This window comes from Podarcis erhardii (genome assembly GCF_964252035.2).
Source record: "Podarcis erhardii genome assembly, chromosome: 2".
Lineage (NCBI taxonomy): Eukaryota > Metazoa > Chordata > Lepidosauria > Squamata > Lacertidae > Podarcis > Podarcis erhardii.
Window position 1 is genome coordinate 107694862 of NC_138498.1, and position 14985 is coordinate 107709846.

General features: G+C 48.6%; 1 protein-coding gene across 1 annotated transcript; it reads left to right on the top strand.

The window, feature by feature from the left end:
• Positions 1 to 2097: 2097 nt before the first annotated feature.
• LHFPL4 (LHFPL tetraspan subfamily member 4) lies at positions 2098 to 14540 on the top strand (the record flags this gene model as incomplete). The annotated part of the gene is made up of 4 exons (XM_081850053.1): positions 2098 to 2110; positions 5574 to 5810; positions 11014 to 11030; positions 12673 to 14540. The coding sequence occupies 4 exons, from the start codon at positions 2098 to 2100 to the stop codon at positions 12679 to 12681; spliced, it is 276 nt and encodes a 91-aa protein (XP_081706179.1). The 3' UTR covers positions 12682 to 14540.
• Between the last annotated feature and the right edge of the window lie 445 nt (positions 14541 to 14985).

The following is a 14985-nucleotide window of genomic DNA, read 5'->3' on the forward strand; positions in this document are numbered from 1 at the left end:
GAGAATCAGGGATTGACCTTGGACCATTTAAGAATGTCGACAGGAGAAGCCTTAGTGACTGCATTATGTAAGATAAGCTACTCGTTGGAACAACTTCACAAGAAGACGGATGTTTTGACTACTAAAATTGATAACTTGGGACAAAAAGTGATTAATTTGGGACAAAAAATGAGCACCAATACAGAAATTATTCAGGATTTGGTACAGGAATTTACTTTAGCAGGACAAATTGTGGAAAAGGAGAAGGAGAAAGTTGTTGTTGTCGAACCTAAAGTAATACAAGTGGGAGCCTCAGCCTTACAGAGGCAAATTGAGGACTATAAGTTGAGGCCTTTTATGATTGAAACTAGAAAAAGTCAGATTTTGAGGATCGGAGCCCGGCCTGGACTGGAAAAGGAAAGTTGGAAAGATCCCTCCATGCAGGGATTAACTGACTTTTGAGACATGGACTTGGGTCAGGAGGAGATTGGAGTTCTGGGGGCCTTTGGATTTGGAGGAATCTTGAAACATGCCCTGAAATACTTTATGGATCTTAGCTTTAACTATGGAAATTTGGCTGACCTGTCGAGAAGGAATAAAAGCATCGTTAGGTCGGAGTTTCCCCGAGATCTGCTCTTTAGCATCAAAGAATATGAAGAAGACCTGCAGAAGGGACGTGGAAAAGAGTTAAGAGCCTCGGACATAAGATCTCCAGGTTGATGGACTGTATGGAGTTGACGGAAGTGACTGGCAGAGTCCGAGACCGGGGAGAGGAGATGGTGGAAGAAGATTGGAAAATTTAAAGTTTATATATAGAAATATTGTAAAATTAATGAGTGATAGAAAAATGTTGGAATGAAATTTTATGGCCTTAGTGGAAATGTTTTAAGGAGTTAAGCTTAAATAAGTATACTAGTTTTAATGGAAAATAAGATTAAAAATATGTTAAGACATTTATATGACAGAAAATAGAGAAAGAGGGAAAGGAATTGCTGAGACAACTAATAGAAGTGGAATACAAAAAGGGAAGTGAGAGGAGGTTGATGAAACAAGGGAATGAAAGATGGAATATGGAAAAGGTATGATGTATGCTTTTAAATTGTTTTTGTATTGTTTTGTTTAGTTTATTGTGTTTAGTTTAATGTGTTAAGGTTGTGTTTTGTATAGTTTATATATTGTATTGTATTGTTTTTTCTCTTTTTTGTTTTTCTTTTTCTTTTGTCTTCTTTCTTCTTTTTCTTTTTTGTAAGTTTTAAAAGTAATAAATATTATTAAAAAAAAAGAAGAAGAACAGTAATTCACCTGGTGAGCTTCTCCAATCACCACAGGTCACTGGCTGGGTTTCTACATGTCCCACCGATTTTAAAGCTGCAGGATGGGGGCCTGGAAAGGTGACGACAACCCTACACACATATAATAGCGGGTGATAAGCAGGTGGCTTGTTTTAGTTGTTTCCCTTTCCGTTGTTTCTTTTTATTTTCAGATCTTGAGCGTTCATAAATCTTGTTGATTTATAAGTCCTGGTGTCACCTCGAGGCCAGCATGTAATGTTCAGCTGTAGCAGCACAGGCCTGGAACATACCGTCAGGACGGAATAGGAGGACTCTAAGAGCCTCTCTCCGGATAAGCCCTGAGATTGATATTATGGCTCAGCTGAGCTGCACATAATACGATTAAGGAGATGAACTCGGGCGGTTGGTCCCAACAAGATCTCAGCACCTGCAGGGATTGAGAAATGAGAAATGAAAGGGCAGAGGCTGGATTTTCGTAAGAGGGTGGGTGGGTGGGTTGGCGGTCTGGCTGTAGGTTGGGTTGGTTCGCTCTTAGCAGTTGGACTTAGGATAGGCATGTAGTTGCGGCTGGATTTCAGAGTCATCCGCATCTGTAAAATGTAGCAAATCTATCGGAGAACAGCTAAGTTAACAGAAGAGAAGGAAACGCTCTCTTCCCTTCTCCTAACCAAAATGTCCTTACAAAAATTTGAACGTGCTGTCTCCTGCTTTGAACATACACATTTATTTCACAACAGTGGATGCTGTACAACAGTGGACTTGGATGAAAGGGTATTGCTTCTAGTAGACAGCATTCATCCCAATGGGTTTGTGGAAAATTCAAGCGATGCTAAGTCACGGTGAGTGCCTTTCCATGCTTTTTAGTATGTATTCCTCTCACTTCCCTTCATGCAAAACGTCCAACCTTTGAGAAAGAGGTTTTGTACACTAGACCTCCCAAGTCAGCTACCATTGCTCAACCTGAATTTGCCAGGATGCAATGGAATCACACCCCAAAAAAGCAGCACCCTGAAAGTGCCCTAAAACAATCTAACATCCATATTGGTTTGTTTGTTTAGTTTATTATTATTATTATTATTATTATTATTATTATTATTATTAATTGGTTTCTATTGTTTTATTGGTTTGTTTGATGCCTAAAAAGGATACAGTGGTACCTCAGGTTAAGTACTTGATTCATTCCGGAGGTCTGTTCTTAACCTGAAACAGTTCTTAACCTGAAGCACCACTTTAGCTAATGGGGCCTCCTGCTGCTGTCGCGCCGCTGGAGCACGATTTCTGTTCTTATGCTGAAGTAAAGTTCTTAACCCGAGGTACTATTTCTGGGTTAGTGGAGTCTGTAACCTGAAGCGTATGTAACCTGAAGCATATGTAACCCGAGGTACCACTGTATTCTGTTTCTTAATGTCTGATGTTTTGTTGTGTTTTTATATTCTTCTTCTTTGGCAATCACTCGTAGCCGAGTAAGATTGTCTTCCATGAACATGGCCTTAACAGTGACTGTGGAGGCCAATTCTGGATCCACACGTCCTTCCACAGTGGGGACATAGGTTTCCGGGCAGAAGTTGATCATGGTGAGGGTTTGCCAAGTGTGGTTTCCTCTTAGCACGTTTCTCCCTTTCGTCCTGAGTTTGGGTGTCTTCAAAGCCCATGACACTATTGGTAAAGGCTGTTCTCCAATTGGTGCACTTGCAGGCCAGTGTTTCCCACTTGACGGTGTTTATACTACATTTTTTAAGATTTGCCTTGAGGGAGTCTTTGAACCTCTTTTGTTGACCACCAGCATTACACTTAGCATTTTTAAGTTCGGAATAGAGTAGTTGTGTTTTTATATATGCTGTAAGCCACCCAGAGTGGCTGGGGAAACCCAACCAGGTGGGCAGGATAGAGCCATTTAGGTCGACTTAATTATTTTAAAAGGTGGAAAATACAGTGTCTTCTTTAGTTATAGGTTTTTAAACCTCTCCCATCCTCTCCCACCCCAGCCTCTGCCCGAACCTCCTTAGCCGAGATTTTAAAAGAATTCCCCTCCTCCCCTTGCTCTGTGTTGTACCTGTGTGTGTGTGTGTGTGTGTGTGTGTAGATAAGCATCTTGTCAAGGTAAGAATAGCTGGGATGATGACTCACATTCCTGTCTGGTTCTAGCTAATGAGCATCCTTCCGCACACCCAGTTCAGGTTTCATATGTCTCAAACCAGGCTTGTTCCTCCCTCCACATTCAGCCCAGGCAGAGGTCCCACAACTGAGGTTGTGCTGCAAAAGCAGAGGGTGGTCTACAGAGGAAGGTGTAAACACAACACCCCACACTGTTTCAGCAGCACACAATCTGATGAATGAGGCCTGAGCCTCTGGCGGAGTGGGGTGGTGATGGGGAACCTGCAGCCTCCTCTCTTCTTTATCCTCAACCCCCGTGACGCAGTCTGACCGACTGCTGAAAATGAGTTGGAGTCAATCAAGCACCTCGATATGAATGAACAAAAAGGAACTCTTTGGCTGCTGTCATGCAGGGCGGGGGGGGGAAAGCCTCTGGCTGTAGGATCCCACACAGTGGAAACAGGCAAAGCAGATTATGCAGACAAAAGCGTGGTCCGGGAGACAGAATATTCTATACCTGCAGCATCTCTTGACGGATGCCTATGCAAATCAGCCCACCTTTTCTCTTGCAATCCACCAAGATCGGGTCTGCTGGTAGCAATCTGCAGAAGTAATTAAAAACTAAGCGCCCCTAAGCACACAGAGAGCACATTTCCTTTGCAAATGAGTGACTGTGGTTCATCACCGTACAAGAGGGTTTCTATGGGGAAAGTGGGGTCTGCTTCGAGTGAAGGTTCAGCTCCGGCTCCTCATTCTTCAGAAATGAAGCAGCAATCCAAGGGAGAAGAATCTATCATGTCACCAGCCCCTTTCCCTTGGTGTTTAGTCTAAACATGCCTTCCTATAGTTAAAAAGGATTTTCTTCTTGGGCTGGTCTTGGTGGAAAAGGTCAAAGCCACATCTCATTTCCAGGACCCTTTAAAATATTAGGAGACTGTTGTCCTATCTCCTTTCAATATCTCCTGTTAAATAGCTCAACGCACCTATTTTAGTCTTCCGTCATACATTTTTCCACCAACATCCTGAGAAGCTTAGCCTCTGTCTTAAAAAAAGGTTTCTAGACCTTATGGATGTAAGGATAGGACCTGAAAATATGTGAGCAGTACCTGAGCCCTTGGATAGCAGCTGAGTAAGGCTTTCAGTGGTCAGAGGGCAGGATGTGAATTCTTTGCCAAGCTCCTGGCACCGCCCCCCCCCCCAGCATTGGGCAGAATAGATGCATGCATGCATGACAAACTTAAAAGTGCATAATATAGCAGTGCAAGTTGCAGATACAGTCTCTGTTTGGTGCAGAATTTGGGTTATGTAAGCAAGCTTGAGAATTTGCATAGAACAAAGTATTGTTGTGAGAGTCGGAGGCTGAACGGCTGGACTAGAGCCTGTCTTAATAGTCCCTTGGCAAAGCTGCCAGGTCCCTCCTTCGTCGTGAAAACAACAGGTAAATGGTCCAAAAGGCCTCTATCTGTGCAACCCTCAGAACTGAGGAGGATGCCTTCCTTGCACCTACATAGGAAACCAAGGGCAAGGGATGATTTTGAGAAAGAGAGGAGCAGAGATCTGCCTCTGGGCTCTGTGAGTATCTTAGGACGCTACGTCACCCTCCTGCTCGGAGATCGGATGTGGAAGCAGTGAACTGCAGCTGCCTGTCAGGAGTGTTTCAGCTGCACCTCCATCTATGTGCAGCCTGTATATTTGCAAACAAACACATATGTCGCAAAATGCTGAAAAAGGCTCTAGCGACCTCCTTGTATGAAGGGAACCAAACCTGGGTAAGAGCCGAACCCTTTGGCACATGGTTTGTGGGGGAAGCCTACCAGTATATACCGTATTTTTTGCTCTATAAGACTCACTTTCCCCCTTCTAAATAGTAAGGGGAAATGTGTGTGCATCTTATGGAGTGAATGCAGGCTGCACAGCTATCACAGAAGCCAGAACAGCAAGAGGGATTGCTTCTTTCACTGCGCAGCGATCCCTCTTGCTGTTCTGACTTCTGAGATTCAGAATATTTTTTTTCTTGTTTCCCTCCTCCAAAAACAAGATGCGTCTTGTGGTCTGGTGCGTCTTATAGAGCGAAAAATACGGTACTTGTTATACGTCTTGCAGAGGTCCCTACTCCTTTCCATACTGCAAAAAGAGCAATTGATTTCAGCCCTGTTGCGTTAACCACATGCCTTCCCCACCCCCTGTTTATTTCTTTGTTCCATCCAGCTCTCTGCCTGGTGCTGGGCTGCATGATATTCCCAGATGGCTGGGATTCAGAGACCGTCAGGGACATGTGTGGGGAGAAGACGGGCAAGTACTCGCTGGGCGACTGCTCCGTGCGCTGGGCTTACATCCTAGCCATCATTGGCATATTGAATGCCCTCATCCTCTCCTTCCTGGCCTTTGTCCTCGGCAACCGGCAGAACGACCTGCTTCACGAGGAGCTCAAAACAGAGAACAAAGGTGAGTGTCGCTGCCCTCCCCGTGCCCCTCTGGGATGCAGCAGAGCTTCCTCAAGCCCTGAAGCAGATATCGGGAGTGCAGAAAGTAGAGCTTTGGAAAGGAGGTGTGAGGGCTCTGATAGGGTACCAGAGTCCTCCTGCCTCCTTCCCAAAGCATGGTTAGCACTTACCCAGCTTTTAGGAGGAGGTGGGAGGGTAACAAGCCAAGGTGCGGCCCACGGGTTGTGTGTAGAAATACTCTTGTGGCCCACTTGTTGTGAACAGTTGGGCTGCCCTTAGATAGAGGGAGCCTACCTTTCCTGGTGCTGTGGGTTAAACCACAGAGCTTAGGACTTGCCGATCAGAAGGTCGGCGGTTCGAATCCCCGTGACGAGGTGAGCTCCCGTTGCTCGTCCCTGCTCCTGCCAACCTAGCAGTTCGAAAGCACCTCAAAGTGCAAGTAGCTAAATAGGTACCACTCCAGCGGGAAGGTAAACAGTGTTTCCGTGCGCTGCTCTGGTTCGTCAGAAGCAGCTTATTCATGCTGGCCACATGACCCGGAAAAACTGTCTGCGGACAAACGCCAGCTCCTTGGCCTATAGAGCGAGATGAGCGCCACAACCCCAGAGTCGTTCGCGACGGGATCTAATGGTCAGGGGTACCTTTACCTTTACCTTTCCTGAGAAATAACTTCTCTAGGTTCACCTTTATGCTGTGGTGAAGCACAGTCCAAGAAGGTGAGGAAGGGCACAAACCTTCTCCATCCCTGGTCTAAGAAGGGCATCATCCTCACCCTGCCACATGACCAATTTCGCAAAAACCCAATACTTGCTAGGGTTCCCTACCCACCTAAACAGGTTGGCAGAAGTTGTCGCGTGTCATTTTCTTTGCAAGTTTGCAAATTGATATCTAGCATGGAATTCAGCATGCCGAGAATTTTGCTAATTTTCCTGCCTCCCATGGCTATAGATAATTTTAAAGACAGCCAGGGGTAGTTTGCAGAATGTCAAAAGCCAGCGGGGTGTCTGAAGAGAACCCGCCCAATACACACTAGCAAGGGGGTGGGTGTCAGAGCTGCCTCTAGGTCCCAGCTCACAGAGGACCAACGCCAGGCTGATGTTATGTACAAAAGTCTTTATTGAAGTTTAATTTCCATTTCAAAGCCAGAGCGTGCAGCCCTACGTCTAGAGTCTAGATCGGCGAAGTCCCGTCTGAGTCTCCGCCCCTTCCACACCAGTTTAAGATCCTAGCCCTGCTCCACCTCCTGCGCTGCTCTCTTCTCCTCTGGGTCCTCCTGCCCTCTGGGGCATTGCCCTTTCTGGACTCTTCCGACGCTGAGTCGCTTAGCTCCTCCCCCTGCCTCCGGCGTGCTTTAGGACCCGGTTCCCAATCCTCACTCTCTGCTGTCCCGCGCTCCTGTACATTTGAACTTGCTTCTCGCGCCAACCCAGTGACCTTTCTCCTAACCGTTACACTACTTCTATCACTGCTTCCCTCTTCCGTGACACTGGCCGGATCTGACCTCCCTTCCGTTGTCCGACTCTCCGAGGGAGGCGTGGTAGACTCTGCCTCGTCTCCTCTCCCTGGTGGGGAAAGCACTGGCCCCGATGCCTGGGACTCTTCCCCCCCACTCTGCTCTGGTGGGGAAGCTGGTCCTGATTTCCAACTACTGCTCTGGGAGTCCCTGCTGCCCCCTTGCTCCTGGGGCGTTCCCCTTGGGACCCCCCTGCCCCTGGCCACTGGCGCTCCCTTCTGTGAATCTTCCGATTCGCTGGAGAGGCTCATGGAATCCCTCGGACCACTGTCCCCTCCTACGCTCCCTTCGGATTCCTCCCCCTCGCTCTCCATCTCCCATCTTCCCTGTGCCTCAGCTCCTGAGCCCCTGACAGTGGGCTTCAGGTGTTTCACCCCTCATTGCCTCTCCCCATAAGCAGAAGGAGACCTGCACGAAGGAAACCAGAGGCGCGTTTGTTTAGTATGTGCGATCTGTTCAGATCAGAGAACTGTGTTGCAGGTTTTTATTGGGTGCAGCGTGCATGCATATAGCAGATTGAAGCTGTGCCTTCAATAAGTGAAATATCTCTTACACAAAACAGAAGCAGTTCATTATATATACCAGATTTAGGAAACCTTTGGCCCTCCAAATGTTGCTGAGCCGCAGCAAATATGGCCAGTGTTCGGGGATGGTGGGAGCTGTAGTTAAGCAGCATGTGGAGCATCAAAGGCTCCCCACATGTTATATACACCAGGGATAGGCAAACTTGACCCTCCAGATGTTTTGGGACTACAACTCCCATCATCCCTCACTACTGGTCCTGTTAGCTAGGGATGATGGGAGTTGTAGTCCCAAAACATCTAGAGGGCCGAGTTTGCCTGTGCCTGATACACACACACACACCCCTTCATGATGAAGGCCAGACTAACTTGGATTTTCATCCAATACTGCTCCCACCCAAGGAAGTAGTTGCTGCAACGGCAAGAGAAGGTGCACCATTACATTTACAAAAATGTGAAGCATGCATAAAATGTGCATATTCCTGAAAATAACCTTTTAGAAATGCATTACGAGGCAAAAACACTTTGCAAAAATGTGTGCACGGTTGTAAAATGGTATACAAACATCTGTATTAGGAGAAACCCCTGCTAAAATGCTTTTGAGTTTTCATTGCAGTCCTACCTTGGTTGCCGAACGGGATCCGTTCCGGAAGTCCGTTCAACTTCCGAAAACGGTTCGACAACCAAGGCGTGTGGCTTCCGATCGGCTGCAGGAGCTTCTTGCACTCAATCGGAAGCCACATCGGACGTTTGGCTTCAAAGAACGTTCGCAAACTGGAACACTCAGTTCCCGGGTTTGCGGCGTTCGGGAGCCAAAACGTTCAAGTCAGAAGGCGTTCGGGATCCAAGGTACGACTGTATTTTTATCAGTGCCAGATTTACATATATGCTAAACAAACTATAACTTAGGGCCCCACTCTCTTGGGGGCCCCCCAAAAAAATTAAAGGGGGGGGGAAACTGGATGTACATTTCCAAAATATAAGATAAAAAACAAATAAAATAAAACCTACATACAGCAACGGTGGCAAATGGCTTTAGATACCTATTAGGTCCATAAATTACCATATAGCATATATTCAACTCAAAAAAACAGCGACAATTTGTTGTTGACAAAGGACAGCTGGACATATAAAGGGCCCCATTACCTTCAGTAGCTTGGGGCCTCATCAAACCTAAATTTATATGGATAACAAACTGATGTGGAAATGTGAGATCTGAATTAAGACTAGAGAAAATTGAGAAACAGAGAGAAACTGAAATCGACGGACTCTCCCATCCCTATATAGACTTAGGATCTCTCTCTCACACACAGACCATTTGTGCTCTTTAAATCAGCCTCCCAGCCCTCCACTTTTGGACCAAGGTGCATTCAAACTCCAGGGTTCTGCTGCTGCCACTCTGAGTCCTTTAGGCCATGGAGGGAAAACAGCGGCCACCTTCTGTTTCTGCTTCTGCTTCCCCTGGCCTTGCCGAGGCTTGGGTGGGAGCCAGGGAAACCGAAGGTGCCTAATTGGAAATGTAATTAATCATAATAAATCTCCTGGCCTCCGGGCTTGGTCCATCTGTTCGAATCAAGACAAGGCAGTCTCGCCAGCCGGAACCCAAGTGCTTGAGCTGCTGCTGGGAGGGAACTGCGAGCCAAGCAAATCCCTGCTTTTTGTTGATGCACAGAGAGAAAAAACAAAATATTCCTTGTGCACACTTGTCCTGAGGTCAGTAGATCCTGCAGCAACCCACTCCTCTGCGGACCCTACAGTGACGGCTCCTGAAAACAATTACCTTCCCCAGGTCTTTTTCAAACAAGGGATGAATAAGCCACATTATAGTCACATTAACCCTTCCCCAACCCAAATTAAGCAGTCTTGTATCCTTTCCTTTGTTTGCTAGCTTTGCAGCGACTCCTTATTCCCCGAGCATTTATCAGCAATAAGTCAGCGATAATTTGCAGAGCTGCTTCTCCTGCAGATCAGGTGGATTTTAAAGGCAGAGCTTGCAAGAGCTGGTTGGAAGAGTTGGCAGACTTTGTCCAACTTCACATGCCATGGGGCAAGGGAGAAAAGCAGCGGCGTAGCGTGGGTTGTCAGCACCCGGGGCAAGGCAAGTAATTTGCGCCCCCTAACCCGGGGCAAGGCAAGTAATTTGCGCCCCTAAGCCCTAACCTGCCGCCGCTGCCAGCTTCTTCTTGCTGCTGCCTGGGCTGGGGTATTTACGGTAAGGTAGCCACGGCGGTGGCAGCGGGTCCGTGTCAGGTGATCTGAGGCGAGTTGCCGCTCGCGCTGCCACCCAAACGACGCCGCTTGCCCGGAGGAGGAAGAGGGCAGAGAGGCAAGGAAAATGCAACATGGCCCAGCAGCTGCAGCAGCGGCGGCGGCGGGGCTGCCTGGGGCGCCCTCCGCGGCCCTGACGCGCGGGGACTGCGACGAGCGCTGAGAGCCGCTGCCTGCCGGATGCCTTCAGCCCGGACGCACGCACAGCTCGTCGGTTCTGTGAGACATGGGGCTCTGCTACAGCCTGCGCCCGAGGCTCTTCGGCGACTCCGGAGGCGGCAAGTGCCCCCCCCCGATGTTGCGCCCGGTGCGGCCGGCCCCCCCCCGCCCCCCCGCTACACCACTGGAGAAAAGAAAAATAAATATTGCTGCTGCAGCAGCAACAGCAGCAGCAGCAGCAGGAAGACAGGTGATGTCCTTTCTGCTGTCCCTCTGCTTTTTTGTGTGTGTTTTTTAAGGAATAGCTGCACACTTCCGTGCTGGAGTTGTAGAGCAAAATAACGTCTCTGCCAGAAAAGTATTCCCAAATGAAAAATGAAATCAATCTTAAGTAATAAAACAAAAAGCTGCAACACTAAATCAATCTTAAGTAATAAAACAGAAAGCTGCAACACTAAAACACAAACTGCAGAAATGTTTAAAACAGAGTGGTAGTAGCAGTAGTAATAATAAACTGAAAATCCCATTGAACTTAATGGTGCCCGTTTCTGAACATTTATAGCCCATGATTAGGCTGAAAGTCGCAGAGCATCAAAGGGGTGCTTCTTGTGACATTTGCACCATCACACCGCACGAGGCAATCAGAGCAGCCAAGAAAGCTTTTGAGTGAGGAAATAAGTCTGCTAGGGAACCCCTGGAAGCCAGAGCTCAACCCTAACCTTCTCTTTTTATATTTTCAACAGATTTTGTTGGCACTGCGGTAAGTTCTTTGTGTCGGTGTGGCCTCGCGGCCTGGTCTGTGCTACACCTGTTAGTGGAGGCCTAGCCTAGTTCTGTCGTGTCCCTGTCCACATATCTGTAGTGTGTTAGGAGGAGACTAGCCCACTTTTTGTTTTAAGAGAATGAGAGTGAGAGTGCGAGAATTGAGTGTACGGACACACATTTATGTTCCATGCTGTCTCACCTGTCTACCCCCTCTCCTCTTTGTCTGGGGAAATGGGAGATACAAGTAGGCAGATTCACGGGCTCTTTGTGTTGTTGTAAGCCCCTGTTCCCCTGACTATCTGCACACATAACAATGCTCAGGATGTGAACCAGCCCAGGGGGGTCATGGCGCTGCGTCACTGCAGTGTATAGTTCCCAACACTTCCAACTCAGACATCTCCAGTCATTGCAGCACCAACATCTGGTCTCACGATATACAGCTGTGAGATTAGGATCTAGGCACACCCCACATGGGCAGGTGGAAGATCGTGATGCCACTTCAACAACCCTCCCCGCCGTCTCTCACTCAGGGGAAACACCACCAAACCAAACTTCCCCTCCTTCCAGGCTATCACCCTGGTCACAGGCCTGTCGCCTACAGTGCTGGGCCGACAATTCTGTATCCTGACTTGGCGGGGTGCCCCATATCTCCCTGGAGGAACAACCTAAAGGGAAAACACCCTTTGGTGTCAATCCTGCCTCACAAACAGAGCCCGTCCTTTAACTAAGGCAGGCTCTGGAGCACACACCTGGCAGGCATATCTGCTACTAATATATAAGGAAGTTGGTGCCATTTTTAAAAAAATGGTCATCAGATCATTTGCCCAGTCTCATTCGGGTGCAGATTGGGTGCACACATGCAGTCTTGCACACAGGCAAATGCTTCTTGTTCCTTCAACTGCATCACTTTGTTAGAGAACAGCTCAGAGTGACTTTAATTGAGAAAGTGGGGCTAAGTTGATACCTTGATTATCAGGGCCCGGAATGGTCCATCAGCCTCGGGTTAAGACGAAGCATAGCAACTTGAGCTTAGGGCTTCCTGGGGTTCAACGTATCTCCTTTGTTAAATGCTACATCACAATTCTGTATAACTAAACATTCTCAATTTCATTTTTTAAAAAAATCACCACTAAGATTCTAGCCCAGGCTTTCTCAAACTCGGCCCTCCAGATGTTTTTGGCCTACAACTCCAATGATCCCTAGCTAGCAGGACCAGTGGTCAGGGATGATGGGAATTGTAGTCTCAAAACATCTGGAGGACCAAGGTTGAGGAAGCCTGCTCTAGCCACTATGGCTGTGAAGATAAGCTTGAAAGTGCCTAGTGAAACTGACATCTCAGAAGCTTTTGAAGTGGGGAGGGCGTCCAGGGACAACAGCCAGGGTCGCACATACCTCCTAACCCCTCCATGTAAATGGCAGGAAATCTAGCAGCTGTCAAATTGCATAAGGTACTATCCACAGAATTCAGCATTCCTCGATGCAGGGTTTGGGCTTATGTTGGATGCAGAATTTTAGCTGTTCGTTCCACCTCTGCCACCACTGCCCACCCCAAGCAAGAGTACATACAGCACTCCTATTGCCAGCTTCTGTGCAGTCTTGTTTATATTGGTGACGCTCTTGTGTTTTCTCCTCCGCAGAGGATATAATGTAGAAGAGGCAGGAGGGCCCTTCTCTCCTTGGTTTCTGGATTGAACTCTCTCATCCTTCCTCCTCCCTCCCCACCTCCCTCACTGCCTTTTCTTCGCTGCTGCCAATGGGGGGGAAGCGTCCAACTCGAAGCCTCAGAATCTGCAGACCTCACCTGCGTGCCACTTCCGGAGACACGTCCATCCCTCATGATTTGCCAGCTTTGGCCTCTGACCCCTCTGCTGATTGGCTGCCGATGGAGGAGAGTGTGACACCGGTACCCCTACCCTTACCCCAAACCTACCACATTGGGGGACGAGGCGATGCGCACACTCCGACCTGGTGTTTCAAAGATGTGACGCCCCTGGGACTTTTTAACACGTTCTTTTCAAAGGGATCCCAGCCTTTCCGGGAAAAGCTTCCAGGGCGTTCCCCAGTACCCTCCTTCCCAAGAACCAACCAAGAACTGGTGCCAAGACGCTACCGCTGCAACAGACTCTGCCAGGGCCACCTCCTTGCCAAGTCTTTCTCCATTTTTAACCTTTCAGCAACTTTGCCCGCCCTTCGGCCCAAAGGGGGCCGCCCGGCGCCTGAGACTGGCCCATTTGATACTTTTACATGTAAATTTAAATTGTCTCTGAACAGGGTAAGGTGAGCCCGAATCCCCACCCCCGTTCCCTTTGGGGATTTCAGCCACCAGAAAACTTTTGCATTCTCCACTCATTCTGCCCAGGTAATGCAGCTGTACCACAAAGGGTGCCGCCGCCGAAGGGGGGACCGGGGTGGGGTGGGAGGATCAGAGTTGGCTAGCTGGCTTCTCTCTCCAGCCGCCGCCGTGGAGTGCGACAACATCTCCGCCTGTAGGGTGACTCCTCTTAACACTGAATGTAATCCTTGGGCCTGGAGAGTGAGCAGCGGAAGGGGGTCCCAGCAAAGGTGGGGAGCAAAACTTCCCTCTTGCTTGCCAGCCTTGCCAGTTGAATTCTGGGGTTCGTGCCAAATAGCATTTTCCTCGAACCTGGTGTCTGCTTGGGGTGGGGGCAAGGCTTTGCTTCCCTGCCTGGAAGCAGTATTACAACTCGGGAGGAGGGCGAGGCAAAGCAGGAAGTGGGTCAGAGCAGAATTCCAGATCCCCTAACTTGGGATATTATAATCCCATAGGCAGGAGGAATTTCTGGCTGCAGGAATTTGTGCTCAAACCCCCCACCCCACCCTGCTCTGGCATGGTATTCTGCGTTGTAATTGCGAGAGGCAAACAACCTCACAACACCCTCCCCACCAGAACTGTGATCCTCCATTCACGATCCCCCCTGCTCTCGGTGGCAGCTGAAGACTAGGACAGAAATGGGTCTTCTTAGACGTTTGGACAACTGTGCCCCCACCTGCCGCCCCCACCATCCAGACAGCAGTGTAGCAGCTAACCCAGTCCCCGCGGTTTGAGCTGAATAGAGAGGTAGTTCCACCGGTGCAGCTATTTTTGCCCTGTCCAGCGTAGCCATTGAAGAACTATAAAACGCACCTCCATGCCTCTCGCTAGCTGAAGCGGAAGCAGGCTTCAGGGCAGCGCTAGGCCTCAAACCTACCAGGAAGAGGGACCTGCAGAGAGCAGGGCAAAGCAAAACCTTGCCTCGCACCAAAGAGGGGTCCCTGGGTGGCGACACGGACGGACGCGCCATTTCAGCCTGTGCAAAAGCCCCCCCCCTTCCTTTCACACAGCCCACCAGCAACAGCTATTGACATTATAAGGAGCCTGTAGGACCGTGAAGCGAGCTTAGAGCAGCTTCACAAAGAACCAAGGGCCTGAAAAATCAGAAAGAATCTGCTCTGGGCAGAGCCAGATTGGGTCAAGAGGAAGGCGAGAAGAAAAGGAGGCTGGATTTTTTTAAAAAATCAGAGAAAACACCTAGAGGGAGGGCCTAAGAAAATCCAAACGGCATCCTGCATAGTAGTAAAAAAGATAAAACAATTTACTATTTGCCTGCCCTGTAACGGTGCTCCCAAGATCTGTTGCTTGGGGAAGGCTGCATCACCTTGCCTAATGGCAGGGCCGGGCCTGAATTAGTGGCATGAAGGACCCGGTTGGAAACAAGCAAAAAGAGCATGTGGGAAAGGAGTGCATGGGCTCAAAAAGCTGGTGGGCCATGAAGGGCCAAGGATTTGGGGTGAGGGTGAGGAAAGGACAGCAGGAGGCCTGTGAATGGATATCCAGCTATTTAATAGCACCCAAGATGGAAACCAGTTGGGACCGTGGCTCTAGTGGACGGCTAACTCTTTTCCCAATACTATTTTCCTGGTGACAATTCCTCCCTCCAAAGGTGTTTTTT